This window comes from Lepidochelys kempii, chromosome 2 (assembly GCF_965140265.1).
Source record: "Lepidochelys kempii isolate rLepKem1 chromosome 2, rLepKem1.hap2, whole genome shotgun sequence".
Lineage (NCBI taxonomy): Eukaryota > Metazoa > Chordata > Testudines > Cheloniidae > Lepidochelys > Lepidochelys kempii.
Window position 1 is genome coordinate 72,592,117 of NC_133257.1, and position 20,693 is coordinate 72,612,809.

The 20,693-nt window shown below is 39.2% G+C and overlaps 1 protein-coding gene across 18 annotated transcripts in view; it reads right to left on the reverse strand.

The window, feature by feature from the left end:
• Nucleotides 1-20,693, reverse strand: part of SNTG1 (syntrophin gamma 1) — a 526,846-nt gene that overhangs the window by 208,691 nt on the left and 297,462 nt on the right. For all 18 annotated transcript variants that reach the window (XM_073331218.1, XM_073331217.1, XM_073331225.1 and 15 more), the window contains one exon: nucleotides 5,376-5,432. In XM_073331218.1, coding sequence (XP_073187319.1) covers nucleotides 5,376-5,432 — 57 coding nt within the window. The remainder of the gene's footprint in view (nucleotides 1-5,375; nucleotides 5,433-20,693) is intronic.

The window sequence follows — 20,693 nt, forward strand, 5'->3', positions numbered from 1 at the left end:
GGTTGTCTGCAGATTCCTTCTCTATCTGTTTCTGTATGCTTCTCTGCTGTCTCCCCGCATACACACCTATTCAAATACTTCCAGACTGATATTATTCATAAACCTGTTTCTATGATTTTCAATGAAGGCAACAGTTACACCCACTTGCTTCAACAAATTTTATCCCAATCTTTAACAATTAACATCCCTCTCTGTGTCTTAGTCATGGCACAGGCACCAGAGGACACCAGCCTAAAGGTTAGTCAAAGGAGGTATAGCCCCATAGTATGAGAGACAAGAATCTCAAAGGAGACGGGAAATGGCCAGCCTCTCATATATAATATTGTGCATCAGATTATACTGTAAGTGATTTTGGAAATCTGCAGATGTTCCATGTGGCATCTTGCTAGACGCTGTTGCAATACTAACCCTGATTCTCCCCAAAACTTCCCTAGTAGATCAACACACACATATAGGTTTAAATTCTACTTATAAGTAACAACCCATGGAAGCTACTGGGGTTATTATGCCTGGGGCATAATGCCTCAGAGCAGTGAGGAGCATGGCTGTTAATATGCTCTTTGACAAGGTTCAGCATGAACTTCTCTCCCTGCTCTGTGAAACATGAGGCTGGATCTTCTGACTGGAACAAAGCTCTGCTAGCTTTGTGCAATCTAGTACCACTGGCCTGGAGCCAGGCACAATTGAACCCTCAAAATCATTCTAATAACTGGTCTCTAGTCTGTTGTGATGTGCATTTTCTTCCCCAAACACCTCCCTTAGTTAACAAACTCATACTCAGCTGCCTTCTTATGCAGAATATTTGGTAAAAAAGAATAATCAAAACAAGGGAGGAAAGAATATTGTACAGGTCTCTGAGAGCCAGGAGTAATATTATAACTGTAAGGCTTAATGTCTTTAATGAACTATCAATTTTATTGCCTCCTTCAGTGATAATGCTACACTCTGTCAGATTACTGAGAAGCACAATGTCCTTTCAAAAGTTATACACCTCGCAACATATCTCTCCGAATCTGTGCAATTTAATCTTCTCAGTAAGATATGAAAACATGACTGACCTACTACAGTTCATTCATCAATCTCTAAATCTCACTCCGAGCTCATCCTTTATCACAACTATTCATTAATGGGTGTTTGGAAGGAGATGTAGAAGTTTTAGACAATAAATCCATCTGAACTACTGACTGAAGTTTGTTTCACATAATTGACCTCAGAGACTACATAAGGAGTCCAAGTGAAGTCAATTCAAGTTTTGCTGTTGACTTCACTGACATCATGATCAGGTCTAAGGTCTAAGGAGAAATTGGGTCTGCATTCCTGCAAAGAAACACATCAACTTTCCTTTAGTCACACATAAAACAATTGATCTCAAAGTGATGTCAAAACTAAAGAAGTAGACAATAAAAATATGAAAAAAAATCTTCATTCTTATGCTATTACACTGAGAAGTACTTAGTCATTCATGCAGTCCCCCACTGAGCTAAACTAATTCTCCCTCTATTGCAATTGTTGATGGAGCTGCACCAGTGGTAATGCAATGGGGGAGATTTTCCCCAAAGACTACTAACCAACAGCTAGGCAAGGAGCACTGAATTCCAAGGGGATTATAACCTATCTTCCTTCTGCTCATAAGAAAAAGGTCTGTCTGGAGGCCAGGAAAATATGCCATATAGTAAAAGACTTAAGAAGCTCCATTTAGTTTATCCAAGAGAAGATTCAGAGATGAATTGGTCATGCTCTACCATTACGGATACGGAGAAAAGATTTTTCATAGTATATAGCACTTTAAAAAAAATTGGCAGCAAAAAGTATAATGAAATCCAGTGGTTGGGAGTTGAAGCTAGACAATTTCAGATTAGAAATAAGGTGCAAATTTTTTACCATTAGGGTAATTAACCTTGAAACAACTTACTTAGGGATGTGGTGGATTCTCCATCACCTGAAGTCTTAAATTTAAGACTAACCATTATTCTAAAAGATATACTATACTTCAAACAGAAGTTATGGGCTCGATGAAGAAATTACTGATTGATATTCTGTGGGCTGTGTTATTCCCATAGACGAGATAATCATTCTTGTCCCTATTGGCCTTAAAATATTAAAATCTATGAATCAATGTGGTTAGAAGGATCTTTGTGTTGTACCACAGATGAAGGGAAACACAAATGGTCAGTAGCTGTCCAAGGCTCAAGGATAGGCCTGGAAATCACAGGATAGAACATGATCTCATACGATTTCCAAAGTTTCTTCCTTTTAGTTGGGTCCGAATAGAAGATTTTTGGATATGTTGTCAATATTTCTATCTGTATTTCAGGAAGAGCTAAAGCACACATTTTAAAAAAAAGAGTTAAGAATCCTACCTACTCTCACCTGTTGGCTAATAAAAGTGTGGGAGTCATGGAAAAACACTATTGTCCACCAACAGGAAGAAGAATAACTAGATAGATAGCAACCTTTGTATGGAATACCAATATCCCAGATCAAGTTGAGAAACATTTTGGTATAGTCCTGGAGATATTTGATTCATTATCAAACATAGATAAAATATATATTATCTCGCTATGTGTGCATATAATATTTGACTGTATCCCTATCCCAACCCTCTCTACAACCCTTGTCTTCTTAATCTAAGAATCTTATGACTCTCTGTCTTCCTATATGTTTATAAACTACGTTATATAATAGAGCCGCAGTTCACAGATTTTAAAGTCAGAAGGGACCATTATGGTCACTTACTCTGATATCCTGCATAATACAGACTTCAGCCTTGGAGTTTCTGCATCAAGACCATCTCTTGTGGTTGAGCAAAAGCTTTTTAAACACACAGCCATGCAATCTTTATCTAAAGACTTCAAGTGAAGAAGAATCCACTATATTCCTTTGTAAATTGTTCCAGTGGTTAATGTCCCTATCTTAAAAATACAGGTCCTATTTCTAGTCTGAAATTATGGACCATCAGCTAGCAGATATTAAAGCTGGGGTGGGCAACCTGCGGCACACTGGCTGTATCCGGCCTGTCAGGGCTTTGGATCCGGTCTGTGGGATTGCCACCCCCGTGTCACTGTGGGCCCCTCACCACTCCCAGAAGTGGCCAGCACCACGTCCCTGTGGCCCCGGGAGCGGGGGGGTGGGGGGGGCAGATGGCTCCATGTGGTGCCCTCACCAGTAGGCACTGCCCCCCACAGCTTCCATTGGCTGGGAATGGCAATCTGTGGCCAGTGGGAACTTCGGGGAGGTACCCACAGGCGAGGGCAGCGTGCAGAGCCCTGTGCCCCCCTCCCACTCCAGGGGCCAAAGGGACATGGTGCTGGCCACTTCCGGGAGTGGTGCAGGCCTAGGGCTGGAAGGGAGCCTGCCTTAGCCCCGTTGCGTACCGCTGCCACACCAGAGCTGCTGCAAGGTAAGTGCCCCAATCCCCTGCCCTGAGCCCCCTGCTGCACCACTCCTGCACCCCAACCCCCTGCCCTGAGCCCCCTCCTGCACCCAACACTCCTCCCTGCAGCCCACACTCCCTCCCGCACACCCAACCCCCCTGCCCCAGCCCTACATTCATGGCCCTGCATGCAATTTCCCCGCCCAGATGTTGCCCTCAGGCCAAAAAGTTTGCCCACCCCTGTATTAGAGTCAATTCTGATTGACATTCTCTGTGTGATACAAATAAAACATAATACGTTATATAATCTGAAAAAAAAATCTTGTATTTTAAATGCATGATTCAGCAACTTTACTACAATTTGTTCCAACTCCCTTGGCATATGATTTTTATTTATTATTTGTATTGCACTAGCAATTTGAGGCCTTAATCAGGGGCTTGGGACACACTGGGGGTAAGCACTTTACAAACACAACAACAATATGGTCCCTGCCCAAAAGAGTTTACAAGCTTAGAGATCAAAACTTTCCAGATATTCTAAAGTAGAACCTTTTCATTTAGTAGTTTAGAATGGTCATGTACTCTCCAGGAAAACTCCTTGAGAGCAATGTACATATTTCAGTGGAGATAATGTACTTCCCAAGGACTCTTTCACTTATGTTCAGTAATGTTATTTTATTTGTTACTATTTGCCTGTTACTTAAATAATAAGATTATTGCAACCTATCCACCCCCAAATTTTGCATTCTACAAGTGACTTCATAGTACTGTATACTTAAAAAAAAAAAAAAAAACCTGTTTTTGTGAGTTTTCATACAAAGTTCACCTTCCAAATCTCAAAAATCCTGACTTCTAGGCCCAGGTACTGTTTTTTTTCTTATACTAGCAACACAATTTCACTCATCCTATTAGTAACCTGACAATGACATGCCGTACTTTATGATTATTGAGTAAACAACAACACATAACAACATTTCAGGAGAACAACTTGCTTGCCATTGACTTAGTTCATAAGCAGTTTTGGGCCCAAAATAGCAATTAGTTTTCCATGTGTGTGTGGGGGTCCTTCGGGGTCAATAAGATAAAAGCAAAGCATCAAGACACATTTTAAGAACTAATATTTCTATTCAGCAATTTTATTATCAATGACAATACAAGGAAGGGCACATTCCTCTCTTTCTCTGGGACATAATGTCAGCCCTAAGACACATGCACAAAATAAGTCTATATTCTTAAATTCATATGCATAACTTAAGGCTCTTTTGCACTCATACATAGTATATTTGATTTTCTCCACTGCTATCTTAAAGCTGAAGAGTGCTGTGTTTAGAATAAAGATAAAATTAATGACATATTACCTACACTGTGATTCAAGGTTGAAGTAAGGTATTCAAAATGCTTAACTCTTTCCCTCTCTTTTAAGAAAGAGCCCACACAGGCCTTTAATGTCCCTTAAATCTTCCTAAGGAATGAAGAAAATAAAGTTGCTCGATAAATTGCTGCTGTTGTCTCATCTACAGCAAAATAAACAATATGAAGAAACAATAACACTTCCAGTCTTATTAATGACTAAAAGTGAATTAATGTGATATTATTTGTAACAGAATTGATGATGAACTCATTAGTGGTTCCCTGTGCCTGCCACTGTAATTTAGCATTCATTAACAAGCACTTGAATTAGAGTATTTTTGAACAAAAGAACAGTCTGGTGCAGTTGCATACCCTGTTTCATTTTCATGTAAAATCTTATTAGAGAGACCCGCATCCTCAATCTTAAGGGGATGTGACCTCCATCCATTCCATTCCACCAGGCAATGTTTCCACTGATTGCCTATTGTGATAGTAAATATATATTTTAACTAACCCTTTTAGAATTTGTTTGTGCTATTGTTTCATGTACTGTGAAATACAGTTTGCCTTCATTAAAATACATTAACTAGAAGACAAAAACATGTTTTGTGCAACCTGTGGAAAAATAAAACAAACAAAAAAAGCATACTACCTTTATACTTAATCCAAATCCTCCTACAGTTTGTCTTCTAATTGTTACCGTTCTTTCCTGAAAAAGTTAAATCAAGTTCAGTTAGTTTTAATATTTCCTGCCACAATATCTACATTAATTCTTCTATGAATAGTTTACATCCCCCACATCATCCTGTCTTGTCATAATAAACTGTCAAATCCCAAGAAACTCATGCTGCAGGTGAAACAAGAAGAGAAAATATGGAGTTCTTGTCCCAATCTAAAACTCATTTGTTCATTTTTATGATACTGTTGAATGAACAGCAATGACTGAAATAATCTTGCCTGAGTAACAGGTGAATCAATATTTATAACATAACATCAACATTTTCCCTGCATTCTGCTTTCTTAAAACTCAATGTATAGAGCTTATATACTGCAGACTTATACATTAGTCTTGCTTATGTATAATTACAAAAAGACAAGTACGAAATATTTTATAGGCTCGTCTGCCCATCTTCATTCTGGGATAACATTTAATATTAGCTACTTTACATAATTTTGACCATTATATTTCACTTGTACACATATACCATTCACAGAGATGCATATATATATGTACACACAACTTTTGATGCCTTTACATCTATGAGTGTATAAAATTCACAGCTCAAAAGCCACATCTAATTATAAACACACACAGGGGTACACACATGCACATACTCCTGTGTATGTGTGCGTGTATATATCTATATGTGTATTTATGATTTTATTGTATTTATGTGTGTGTGTGTCTATTTGATATAAATATAATATAAAATTAGGACACATACACTGCAAAGTGAATAGGTCTCCTATTAGCTTTCTGCCTAATCTGTAGAACAAATAATCTGGCAATAGCCTAAATAAAGAGCCAAACTACAGGCTTGTTTCTGTGCCCATGCAAGGGTGTAAAGAGACATAGGGCAACGCTTCATGAGCCTTCTGTAGAGCCTTCTGTAGAGCCTCTGCTTTTCTTCCTTCCCCACAGGTGGACAGATGAAGGCAGGGAATGATGTGTGAGGTAAGGTCAACACACTGAAATCATTGAGAATTTGGACTTACTGAATTTAGGGTGTCGGGGAAAATACATATGCCACGTACATTCTCTATTTGTGATCAAAGTGAATGATGTAAGTATAGAAAGAACAGTCATGAGCAAATCCATTGTATTGGATGGGGAGACAGCAGGGATGGATTGAATCCTGCATGTTAATACTTTACATATAATTCAACAAAAAGATATTACCTCACTCACCTCATCTTTCTAATACTTGACACAGTAAGTTCTCATTTCCAACGTGTTAACATCAGTTAATCATAAAATCATAGAATCACAGAAGATTAGGGTTGGAAGAGACCTCAGGAGGTCATCTAGTCCAAACCCCTGCTCAAAGCAGGACCAACCCCAGCGAAATCATCCCAGCCAGGGCTTTGTCATCTCTGGGTAAAGGCTATTTAATTTTGTTTACACTTTTTAAAATGTTCCGGTGATATATGCTGGATTGCAAGCCTGAAGACTATACCCCTGTATTTAGTCACTACCAGGTACAGCATAAACACACTTGCCTACCCTGCCCTATAATTGTGACTTTCTCCTGGTTAGGTAGCAACTCTAGGGATGAAGGAATAATTCGCTATCCAAACCCATTAATTCTTTGGCCTCTCTACCCAGTTTGCCTTCTTGGGTGTCAATTAGTTCTCACTAGGATGTAATTTTTATGATGCCAATACACGTACACTAGGAACTGGGCTGAGACCACAAACTTACTTCATTTAGGCCAGCAAACTGCTCTCACAAAAAGCCTTTGGACACCAAGATATTATAGTGATACCTGATAAGGATAACATAGAAACAAAAACTAATCTGGGCCAGAACTCCTCATCTTTAGCTTTTCCATTTGTGTGATCTGTTGGGCATTACTGCTCATCCAGTGAGATTACTCACATGTATATCAGGTTGTATCAATTGTGGTATCTCTGTTGTCCCCCACTTCCTTTCCTATCAATCACCAGAGTCAGCAGATGTTAAAGAACACAGTCTGTTTCTAGTTTTTGTAACTATGCAGTTGTCACATGCACAGAGGCCTGGTTGAAAATCTCTTCTAAATGTTTTTATATAAAAGTGTACAAAGCCTAAATTACGTTACAAAATTAATATATATATATATATTACAAACAAATTCACACCACTTGGTTCCACTCCTCGAAGTTAAAATAAAAACTCCAGCCCATAAAACTGCCATTCATAAATGGAAATGGCAAATAAGAGATTATTTGCTTATAATAAATGGAGGATGGAGTACGTATAACTGAGGAAATCAACAAATCTACCTCCTAAAACTGCTAATTTGCAATGTTCACCCATCAGAAATCTTTTCTGTTGTAGGAAGTTTGTTCTTAGTGAACTAGTGGTCTAAGGTAAATGGTGGTTCTATGCAGAATAAATTCTTAAAAGGCAGTATTTTGTATTATTTTAAATGAACTCTACTACACCTTTAAGAAGCCTAATAGAAAAACTGTTCTCCAAAATATTTGTGACTCGTTTTGTCCACCTTCTTAGTGTTAAAATCATTGAAAGCTCTTTCTGGCTTCCTCATTATATAAGCTTGTGCAGGGTCACTAAAGCCACAAAAAAACCCAAACCAAACCAAAACAGGAAAAACAAAACAGTATTTGGGGACTTGTATGACCTCACACAGGCATCTGATAGGAAACTGGACATATTTTCTTCTGAAGACAGTCCTTAATGTTTATCAGGAGAAGAACACTTTAAAAACACCTTTTTTTCCAACACAGATAGACAAAATTCTGTAAAAATAAATAAATGGAAGCGAAAGCAAGATCTATACAAAAAACAAATTTAAGATTAGGGGCAGGCAAATATCAAAAGATTTCAAGCTGATTTGATTTGACCAAGAATCTGAATATTTGAATGGTTTTTATCAGAAACCTAGCCAAACCTCTTCAGTCTGCAAAATTGGGATGGATATCTTTTGCAAATGCTTCCCACAACCCTCCTGAGCTTTAGAGGTGTGTGTAGACCAGTAGGGGAAAGAAAAATTCTGGCCCTTTAAGGACTGTAAATCCCCACCCCTCTTTGTGTCTTGGCCCTTTAAGGACTGTAAATCCCCACCCCTCTTTGTGTCTTGAAAAGGGGAGGAGATGGGCTCTGTGGCTGATGGGTTGGAGAGAAAGTACAGCCTAAGCTTATTGGATCCACTGCACCCAAAGGAGGCTAATACGCTGCACTGAAATAGCGCAGGGACCAGATGTAGCATGAGGATCAGGGGGTTGATGGCAGGCCCCACCAGATAGCATGGATTGCAAAGAAAGAATGACCTATACTGGATGAGTAATTGGTGGATAGTTCCCCGATAAGCTACTTAATAAAGTTACAGCCTAGTTAAACCATATTCCCAGTGTCTTGTGTTTTTTTCCAGTATTGTCTAGGGCAAAAGGCCCTGTTATACCAATCAGACCAAGTGAGTTTGCCTACCTCTGAAACTGACTGTTACAGATTTAAGACCAATGGACTAGAACGCTAAACTTTGGGGAAAAAAAACTAAAATCATGTAACTGGGGTCATGTTAAGAAGAACCCGATGCATGCGGGATTCTTGAATGAACTTTTGTTTCAAGATCTGGGCGTGGACTGCTCAGAGAGACAAGATGGGTGAGATAATATCTTTTATTGGTCCAATAAATAATAAAATATTGGACTAATAAAAGATATTGCCTCACCCACCTTCTTTCTAATATCCTGGGACCAACACAGCTACGACACTTCATAAATTTGGTTGTTAAGGGAGATATGTTTTGAGTGAAATTAAGGTTGACTTGTTTGCAAACTGAAAGTTATTTAAATCAGGAGAATTAATGGAAAATTTTGGAAGGACTGGTATGAATAGCTAGTAGTTTTTCATGGACTGAGTAGTATAAAACACAGAGTAACCCAAAAGAGGCTGTTTTTTGCATTTGTTTTTATTTCTTTGTTTGGTGTAATTCTGTTTAGTTTTCTTTCTGGTTCTAACTTGCAATTTGTCCTGCACACTAAGGTTTCCAAAATAGAAGATTATCATAACATGTGGTTACTGAGCTACTAAAGCCTTAAGTTATGCATATGAATTTAAAAGTATAGATGTATTTTGTGGATGCCTCTTAGGGCTGACAGTAAGGCTGACAAGCTAACAATTAAGGGCCAGATCCTCCAGTAGCATAAACAGGAGTAGCTTCATAGAAGTGATTCTAGTCCTACGGGAGAAAGCAAAAGTATCAAAGGAGTATGTAGGCCCACAGTAAAATGTAAGTAAGTGCAGAACGAGAAAGAGGAAATTGTAGTAGAAATTCAGCCCCCCCCACCCCAAATTAAACCAATGCTATTTACAAGTAACTTAGAGTGAATGCGTATAATGGTCTACACTGTGTGCTACATGCAGTAATTGCTGGGCACAACAGAGTTGGGAGGCTGCAAAGCAGTGGCTTCTGGCTTCCCCATTCTCAGGCTAGTTCTACATCTGGAGGCTGTTCTATATTATACCCTGCCTACCTCTCTCAGATAGGTATCATTTAGTGAAGAACAGCCAGAATGCAGTATCCAAGGCAACAAGGTGAATTTGTGGGCAAGATGAAGATTGCAGAAACCACAAGAAAGGAGCTCATGTTTATCCATAAGTCAGACAGACACCTATACTAGAAACATATAATGTTGAAGCAAGAAACATTATAATTTTTAGTTATTCATCACAGATTAATGTGTCATGAAAGTTTCACAGGTCTAAGAAAACCTATGAGAGCTAAGTCTGATATTTGAACAATACTCTTTGTAAACTTGTAGAACTGAGTTTACCCATGGAAAGGAGACTCCGTCACAACAAGCATAAGAGATTCACATGTTGTTTAAATGTCTGCCTGTGAAGCAGTCCTAGCAACTCAAGATTTTCAAAAATGATTAGTGATTTTGGGTACCCAGACTGAGACACTTTAATGGAGCCTGATGTTCAGAAAGTACTGACCACCAACCCTCTAAAAACTTAATTCCCTTTAGAGGTGTCTCACGATGGGCAGCCAAAAATTGAGGCACCAACACCACATTATCAGTCACTTTTGAAAATATTGCCCACATAGCTTATTGAAACTGAATTATTATTTTATTAGAGTAGTATTTAAGGGCTCTAATTAGGACCAGGGACCCAGTCTGCTAGGTATTGTACAAACAAGAGTACCTATAGTCTAGGGTTATGAAAAGATGCAACACATGAATAAAATAGACAAGCCAGAGTGGAAAGTGAAATGAGCGCACCAGGTAAGTAAAAAAAGATTATATTTTGCATGGCAGACAGTCTCAGTTGGCAACTTACAGATGTTAAACAAATTGAATATTGGGTAACTGAAGTGTGGAATATTCAAACATTGAAATGAAATATATTCCTATACTAATGATTACATTTACTATTAGTTAATAAAATAAATTATCAAATCTTCTCTTGTTCTCTAATATTAATAATTATGTATGTACTTGATATAAGAGAATTCACATGAATCTGTAACTGATGTGGGGAACAAACTCTGGGAAAAGAATTAAGACAGCAGTTAGCTGGTTCTCAATAGTAATTATTAATTAGTAACTGTGACACAGTCGGGCCAGATGGCTATAGGAGAGTAATAGAAGGCAGATATATTAGCCCCAGGCTAAGTAGGTCCCTTTTCCCTGGATAAGGTAACAGGGAAGGTTCCAGAACAATCAGGAACCTTCTGGAGACAATTAAGACAGGCTGATTAGAACACCTGCAGCCAATCAAGAAGCTGCTAGAATCAATTAAGGCAGGATAATCAGGGCACCTGGGTTTTAAAAAGGCGCTCACTTCAGTTTCTGGTGTGCGTATGAGGAGCTGGGAGCAAGAGGCACTAGGAGCTGAGAGTGAGAACGTGGACTGTTGGAGGACTGAGGTGTATAAGCATTATCACACACCAGGAGGAAGGTCCTATGATGAGGATAAAGAAGGTGTTGGGAGGAGGCCATGGGGAAAGTAGCCCGGGGAGTTGTAGCTGTCTCACAGCTGTTCCAGGAGGCACTCTAGACAGCTGCATTCCACAGGGCCCTGGGCTGGAACCCGGAGTAGAGGGTGGGCCCAGGTTTCCCCCAAATGCTCCCAACTCCTGGTCAGACACAGGAGGAGTCGACCTGGACTGTGGGTTCAGAAAAACGGCCAAGCTGAGGGCTGCCGTGAAGCTCCAAGTTGAGCAAATCCGCCAATAAGCGCAAGAGCCACCAAGGTACAGCAGGAATTTTGTCACAGTAACATTTTCTGGGTATTAAACTCCTGCAAGGGTGAGCCAGTAAATCTAGTGTGTTCTGTTAATTTGCCTATAAGGTACTGTTTGAATTTCACTTGGACTGAAGAACCACAATATTCCAGAGCTCTTTATATAACTGATTCTCCAATTCTCATATCTTTCATGTTAAGATACAAGAATGATGCTTTCAAATTGGGACACTGGTGATTATGGTGGAAATGTTATTCTCCCTACATGATTGAATACAATACACACCCTTAAGTGTTATTTCCCTTATGTTCACAATGAAGACGAGGGTTAGCTTCATAGTGAATGTGTATAGACGTGGAAGGGTGGTGAATAAGAGTGCATGGAAGAGAAGGAAAAAACAAGAATGTGGGGAAAAGATAATGGATTTGAAGAAGAAAAAAATGGGTTCATGGCAATAATACAGAAAAAGATAACTAAAAAGAAGAAAAAGTATATCACACATACTGTAAGAATACAACAAAATAAATATAATGGACCTGTTGACAACAGCAGCAGAGCCAAAGCTGAATTGGCATTTGAAGTTAAAATCCTCTGTGTTCATACTTCAGTGGATTTATTGCCTATCATTACTAGCACTACAATTTTACACAAGAATTGAATGTTCATGTTGTCTGTTTAGTGAAATATTTACTAGATGCTTCAAAAGGAACATTTTTAAATGTTCTCATTTTGAATTTTTGTCCTGTTTTTGCTTGCATGTATTTGGATTCCTCGACCTGAAGAATCACTGTCCCCATAAACTCTAAACTTCACAATTACTCTGAGAACATCTTGGGCACAAGTAACTTGTGATATTTTAAAATTAAATACATAGTTATACCATTGGATTATGACCAAAAGCAGTGCTCAGATCTGCCAGCTACTTCCATTTTGTGATGCTGCCAGTTTGTCTCATCATCTCTGCTCAACTCACACAACATGGAGGCAGGTTAAGCGGCAAGGGTCTGAGAGTGGACTCTGTGGGACAGATGGCCCCTGTTATACCAGTGGAGGCTTGGGCATAGTGGAGCTTCCAGCTCCTCCACACTTACATTGAGTAAGGAGAGTGATTGGCTAGACTACTTAATGTGCTGTATAATTAGTGCAAATTGGCCAGCGTGGACCTGATCATTCAGCCCTCTGCTTGTTCTCACATCAAAAAATAATTGCCATTACTACAGCATAGGCCCTTAGCTAGAATTGCTCATCTCAGTTTTTCAGAGTTCCTTTAAAAAGGCACACATCGCTCCAGTGCTGTCACAGAATCACAGAATATCAGGGTTGGAAGGGACCTCAGGAGGTCATCTAGTCCAACCCCCTGCTCAAAGCTGGACCAATCCCCAACTAAATCATCCCAGCCAGGGCTTTGTCAAGCCTGACCTTAAAAACCACTAAGGAAGGAGATTCCACCACCTCCCTAGGTAACGCATTCCAGTGGTTCACCACCCTCCTAGAGAAAAAGTTTTTCCTAATATCCAACCTAAACTTCCTCCACTGCAACTTGAGACCATTACTCCTTGTTCTGTCATCTGCTACCACAGAGAACAGTCTAGATCCATCCTCTTTGGAACCCCTTTTCAGGTAGTTGAAAGCGGCTATCAAATCCCCCCTCATTCTTCTCTTCTGCAGACTAAATAATCCCAGTTCCCTCAGCCTCTCCTCATAAGTCATGTGCTCCAGCCCCCTAATCATTTTTGTTTCCCTCCACTGGACTCTTTCCAATTTTTCCACATCCTTCTTGTTGTGTGGGGCCCAAAACTGGACACAGTACTCCAGATGAGGCCTTACCAATGCTGAATAGAGGGGAATGATCACGTCCCTTGATCTGCTGGCAATCCTCCTACGTATACATCCCAAAATGTTGAAACTGTCAATCCAGTTTCTTTCACAAACAGTACTTAGTTTTTTAAAAACAAAACAAACAAAGGAAAGAAAAAACACAAAGTCACTCTGCCCCTCAATACCAGATGCTCACTGAGAAAACTTTTCACACACTATACTAATTAATGATGCTTTGGCTTTTGAGAAGTTTTGTGTTGCTTTTTGTCATTAGACTGTCTGATAAAAGAAAAGACCCAATCTCTATGAGAACAGGCAGGGTATTTTGATCTCTCAGATTTGGCCTACTAAATAGCAGTTCCAATACACTGTTATAATGAGTCACATTTTTCAATAGATGCAGAAAAATAGAGGGGATTGGACTGTCTCTAGATAATAGTTGTTTAGATCAGTCAGTTCTGTGTCATTCATTAAAAGCTGTCCAAGCTGGAAGTGAACCAAAGTTACCACTATCTGATGGCTTTTTGGTGGCTTTTGTGAAAAGAGTTGGAAGTCTCAGTCCTCTTCCTAGTTGACAGGTATCCACATTACAAAAATCACCATCACAACTGGCATCTTTGTTGTCAGTTTCAGTCGAGAAAACAAAGATGAACTACCTTTTTGTTCAGGGTTAAGGCAGCTTTCACTGGCACTAAGCTGTATTATTCTTCAGAACTAAGCTAATATTAAGAAAAAAATATGTTAAAAAATTTGAACAAATTTGCTTCACTTGTGTTTACCTTTCTCTAATGTTTCCTTTTTACCATTCTTGTAACTGAATTTGACTTAAATTTAAATATCTGGTGCTCAATCTTTAGATTATGTATTCATTATATTGATTATTTAAGAATCCCCAGTTATCACTTTGATGGTCGACATGTTCTTGTCCCACAATCAGGTCCAGTATTATTCAAATTATTATATAGTTGGGAACCCCAGTGTGGACAGTTGCAACACTCACAAAATAGGAACTATTTTATATTTACAAATATAGCTTATTCATACATTTAGCATAGTCACAAACACCCCAACTCAGTAAGGTAAATTGAGATACTACAGAATGTACATCTACACATCCATATAATCACACCATCCCCTGTAGAACAACCTGAAGTGTTAGCCATTATCTTCCTCATCACCATCACCTTCCCCATCATCACCAATGACCATCATTCTGGTACCTCCCAAGGACTACATCTCACTCTCCTACTGCCCCCAGGCTGTGATGCCACTTTTATAATACACTGATGCCTCTATGTTTGATGCATATTCAGTAGGGGATTTTTCCTCTGTTTCCTTATTTGTATTTCCTCACCTTACTAATGTTGGAGTGTCTTTTTCCTATAGGTCAGTGATCTCAACTTATTATCATATACGTCTGTTCATTACCAGGGCTCTTTTGTGGTCAGGTATCACATTTGTTATTTCTGTCCTAACTGGTTATTTTGGTTCTTTGCAATCTCCAAATTGTGGTGTATCTGTTCAGTTTAAAAGGGTATTAACTGAGGAAAGCCCCTATGCCAACCTGCTTTAATGCATCCTCTATGTTAAAGGTTGCAGCCATATATGGACCTTATGCTTTAGCTCATCACTATCTATCCAGGTGAAAGCTCCCAAACATATGTATGCTAATTTTGCCTTACCTCAACATACAGGATGTGGCCAACAGGTCCCTTGTGTTACAGCCAAAATATATTATAATATAAACCTATAAACCTATTATAATAAAACAAATAAACAAACCCATAAGAAAATAATAAATGTATAAGAAAAGATATTTAGGCAAGCAAGCAAGGTAGCCTTAGATGCATCTCATGTACCTGGTATGTACATCAGTTTGTTGCCAGGACTCATGTAGCTGTGGTCAGAACTTCCCCTTAAACTCTATTTTCAGCTCCCCAAATACTTGGGGTTTTCTGTTGGGCCATTTATCTGTGCAAAGTTTATCTGTTCAAAGTTCATAGGCCTCAAGCCTCATGCTAACTTGCTGAAGCTAACATATTATAGGATACAGGCCTGTAGGTTTCTTGCATTACTGCTGAATATAATGCAAAGCAGAATATAATGCAAAGGCAAACTAGCTCACTGGGCTACATACATATGTACATAATTGATACATACATAATTTTTAAGCTTCCACACTCAAATACTCATGGAAAACAAAATTAAAATTCACAGAATGCTGCAAAAATGTACCTACCGATATTTAATTATAGCTTACTATGCAACAACACAGAATCAGACCAGTCAGACTGAATCAGTCACCTGTGCTTTATAATTGTGGAAAGAATTTGAACTCTGGTGGTATTTGAACAGATGCCCTTTGGATTTTAAAGCAGTAACTCTGCCACTAAATCTAAGAAAATCACTAACAGCCACCAGTAATACTTACTGTGATAATTTAACAATTAGGATAAGTCCAAGAACTACCATTTCAGACTACCCTAGGACTTTTCAGTGAACCCCAGAACTTCAGAAAAGCACTACAGAATACCAGTAATCAATGTCTCGTATTGCGGAATTATAGCAATACTTTGTCAGCCTGAACACACTGTTTTCATAGCAGTCTTACCAAAAAAGAAGAAATACTTTAAAACATCCATTGTTTTAGAGTACTCGGTTTTCATATTGTTGATTTTCTGGACTGGCATGGGGATGCACTTCAGCAAAAAACTCCTTCACGGTAAGAATTAGTAATTCAACAACATCTATTACAGAAACAACAAGAACGATGCTACAGAACTTGGTGGCTCCTCATCTTGGTGAATTAGTGTTTTTCATAAAGTACTGTTGTTGTAGGATGCCACCATCAAGCACACCTTCTTGTGGCCCAGGAAATGTGTTGTCCTCTACTCCCTCTTGGTTCTTTCAATCATTTATTCAGACCTGAACACCTCAAACAGATACCCCTTTTGTGGGGTATAAGATTTGTTAACTCTTTTAGAATACAAACTTTAGCCCCTCTTTAGCCCTTGAAGTCCAAGCTCTTATGGGGTGTGTATAACGGTTCAGGTAGGATTCCAACCTGACTTTCAGGAGTCTCCAGGCCTTCTCCAGGAGCTGGGTTGTACTTCAGGCCAGCTACAGATCTCAGCTAGCTTCTCCACATGTTGGCTCAGTTTCCCACATTTATCTTGTCCTCCTTCTCAGGGCTCGTCACAGTTGACTGGGAGAGAGGGGAGCCTTGCCCCATCCTGTGCTAATCCTGGGCCCTAAAGGGACAGTAACAGGATTTCTCCCTCAAACACTAAATATTTTCCAAGACTACTTCCTCTTTACCAGTATCTGCCTCTGCCATTTCCTAGGCCTTTGCATACATCAGAACTCCCCAAACCTTAAAGGACCATGCCATGAACTAAGGGTTGGCTAGCCCCTTGGCTCTACCATCCTTAATGAGAACAGACCACTCCGGTTACAATTATGCTTTATAGCTCTTTTATTGTAATTTCAGATGTGCTACTGAAGTGTTGGGATGTTATGAATTTTCATTTGCTTAACTTAACAATGTTGGTCTTGGAATTCTAAAATTCATAAAACCTAAATCATAATTCTATGGATGCACAGCCATGATTTATAACAAATACAAACTGTATCAAGGGGTTTTACTTTTTTTCTTATTTTCTCCCTTGGCCCTCAATGTATCCACTCTCAGTACAGCCATCTTATAGAATCATAGAAATGTAGAACTGGAAGGGATCTTGATAGGTTACTATAGTAGTCCCTCACTCTCAAGTTGGGAGGAAAAGCACTTTATCTCACTGCATCAGGCAACAGTAGGTGGGCTCGGGCCCTGTTGGCTGGGTCAAGCAACAAGCAGTCTATAGCTAGCAGCCTCCTGGCTGTGGCAAACAACATTTAACAGTCTGGAGTTCTGGCCCCCAGGCAGGGTAGAGCAATAAGCAGTCTTTAGCCTAGCGCCTGCTGGCTAAGTCAGACAGCAATCAACAGTCTAAAGCCCACAGAGTCCTGGGTGGGGCAAACAACAATCAAGGCACAGGTCTTCAGGCCTAGAGTGAGTGTGTTGCCTATCCCCAGATGTGGGGAAATGGAAAAGGGGGTAGGGGGAACCTGGGCCCACCCTACTCCACTGGGTCCCAGCCCAGGTTCTTGTTAGTGGCAGGGGGTTCCACCACTGGATTGGTGGGGAAACCAAAATCTGCTGCCTCGCTTTCCAGCAGCACAAGTTGCTTTCTACCCCACTTAGCTGGAGTTGCTCTGTCAAGCTGGGGCTCTGTCTCACCATGTTGAGCTGGTTGGCTGCCACTTCTGGGGGTCCTTTGTCTCTTCACTTAGTAGGGCACTATCTGCTCAGCTGCTGGTTCAGAGTCCCATAGAAGGCTCGGCTCCCTATAAGAGACATCTGCCTCCTCCTCTGGTGAAACCTCAACTGAGCTGCAGGGCCCTTCCTCTATACTTTGGTACTTCCGGCGAGGGGGTGAGGTGAGGTGAGTTTGGCTCCATGTACCATGGAGAGTCCAAAGAGAGACCACTCTGCCTCACTACAGTTATCTAGTCCAGTCCCCCACAATGAGGGGTATTAGAAGTATTATCTAGACCATTCCTGAGAGGCATTAGTGTAACCTATTCTTGAAAACCTCCAGTGATGGAGATTGCACAACTTCCCTAGGTAATTTCTTTCAGTGCTTAATTACTGTTACAGTTAGGAAGTTATTTCTAATGTCCAACCTAAATCTCCTTTGTTGCAGTTTAAGCCCATTACTTCTGGTCCTATACTCAGTGGTTAAGGAGAACAATTTATTACAATTTATCTTAAAGCAGGTTATCCATCTGCATGCCTGAATAGATTGGACTTTGGACTTAAGAGCTGATCTTAAGAGGCCTGGGTCTTGTACCATCGGTGCAATATTTTGCCTTTTCTTTTTTTTTTCTTTTTCTTTGAACAGCAAGTAGACAGTCTCTTGCAAGTTTAAGTTCATTGCCATTCTAGCAATCTGCTAGCAAAGAATGACTCTTATGCTTACATAAATAGTATGACATAACTGAGGGTTTGTTTGTTTTATATTGTTTAGTTTTTATTTGGTTGGGTTTTTTAATAAAAAGGAGTAATTATCCTGATTATTACTCAGACACGGTCTTCAGCAGTCATGGAAGTTTCTACCAACTGCAAGTACTTCTCCTTATTTTTAAGATTGCAATGCTGTTCCACATCATAAACTGACATTTTGTGATAGTCCAGTACTGTGAAAAGCATTTTTTTTTCTGGATGTAGCTTACCTAATAATCATCAATCGTAGTTTTATATTTTTCTCACCCCAGGTAACCATGAGTACCACTAGAAAAAACTATTGGCTAGGAGAGTCAGTTAGGTTAGTGAAGCTACCACCCTCTGCCCTTTGAGTTTCACAAAACTTTCTTACCTAACACTAATACATTTAGTACAGGGTGCTAGAGGACAGGAAAACTTCTCTTGAAAGATTAGTGCTACTTTATTCCCATTCAGTTGATTTTTAAAAATAAATTTTGTTTTAGCCACATATTCGAAACCTTACACAACAAGAGAAGGTACAGGGTTCCTTCATATCTCCCTAGCACTTTGAAATTAAAACCTCTTCTGCAATAAACATTAAACGGACTTAATTAAGGCCTACTTTCTAATAGCCACTCACTCATATGAGGTAGTAACTCAATGCACAGCTAGTCCCATTGATTTCTATGGTACTGTTCCTGGAGGATCAAGTTCAGGAAATCACTTAAAGACCTGCTGAAGTTTGTCACTATACAGGAAGACATGTAAACATATTCTTCACTTTAAAGTTAAGAATGTGCTTACACTGACTTCCTAAATAAGAAAGTTGCTGAGTTGGGACCAAAGGAAGGTATTATTCCATTTGTAAGGGTAGCATAATCTGATCCTAACATGCATTTTAAATTTAATTTTAAATATGTACTTATAAAGGATCACAAGCTACTATGTCTACTGGTTTGAAAAGTTTAATTGTATTATTGTTCTTCACATACAATAAATATTTTTTTCCTTTATAGTACATTTTATAAATGATTCAGTGTTGGAAACAGACCAGAACACATCCATTTATAGTACCCATGTTTTTAAAAAGGCTTAGATCATTCATATTAACTAGAATGACATGCAAAGAATACCCAACACTCATCAAGAACTAAACAAAACAAAACAAAATCTGACAAGTAAAAGAAGAGGAGCCCCACTGGACCAGTTTAATCAGCTTAGACAACTAGAGCGCATGATTCAAGATGATTTAAATGGCCTATGACAAAAGGATAGTTAACAATCTGTGAAATGTCTATCATCCTTAGTTAGAATGAACCTATTGATTTAGTACCTTGTCTTAATCCCAGACGAAATCAGGGTAAAGGGCTCAAAAGTGTCTAGCCCCACAGTGGCACTGCCAAGAGAATAGAAAATCCTCATCACCACATTGATATATAGCATATGCATATTGATATAAACTATGCAATTAATCTGGGGCAGGATAATCAATTAAGCAAATCATTTGCTAACTTTTACAATAATCTTCTGAAAAGACAGAAGACAACAATTGTAAGGGAGAGCCTTCATGTTTAATGAAAAATATTAAATATGCATGTCATGAAGTTATTTAAAATGCCAAGTTCAGCATAAGTAATAGATGTCACAGCATATTAATGAAAGTCATTTTGGAAGTGATAAAATCTTTTAATAAATACACCCAGAACTGTCCTGGTGAAGGGGCAGTGCTGCAGTGTGGTGCTATTAAGGGAACAACCAAAGCCTGAGTTTGAACTTATGCTCCCTTCTGCCTGGGTTCATGGAGGCTCAATGTGCTGCTGAGGGTAGTCTATGAAATGGAAGGCACAGCCACAGATTTTATACAGCACTCCATGGTTGATAAAAGTGACAGCCACACTCCTCATACAGTACACAAACCAACATCAGCAAACAGTGATGTACACATTTCATTCATACAGGACTGAACAGCCAAAAGCTGAAATCACACCACACATACAAATAACCAAGCTGTTCATAGAGATTGTGTCCATATCCTTTCAGTGCATATAGGGAAGCCTATTTATTTACTCATTTTGAGATCTTTAAAGAAGTGAAGGTGATTTAGTCACCCCTGTTCCCTTTAATCTGTTTCCCATACGCCTCTCAATAGTTCAACCAAAGACTTATTTTTTTCTCAGAGGGTGGGTATAGAGAGGAGAGTAATTTACTT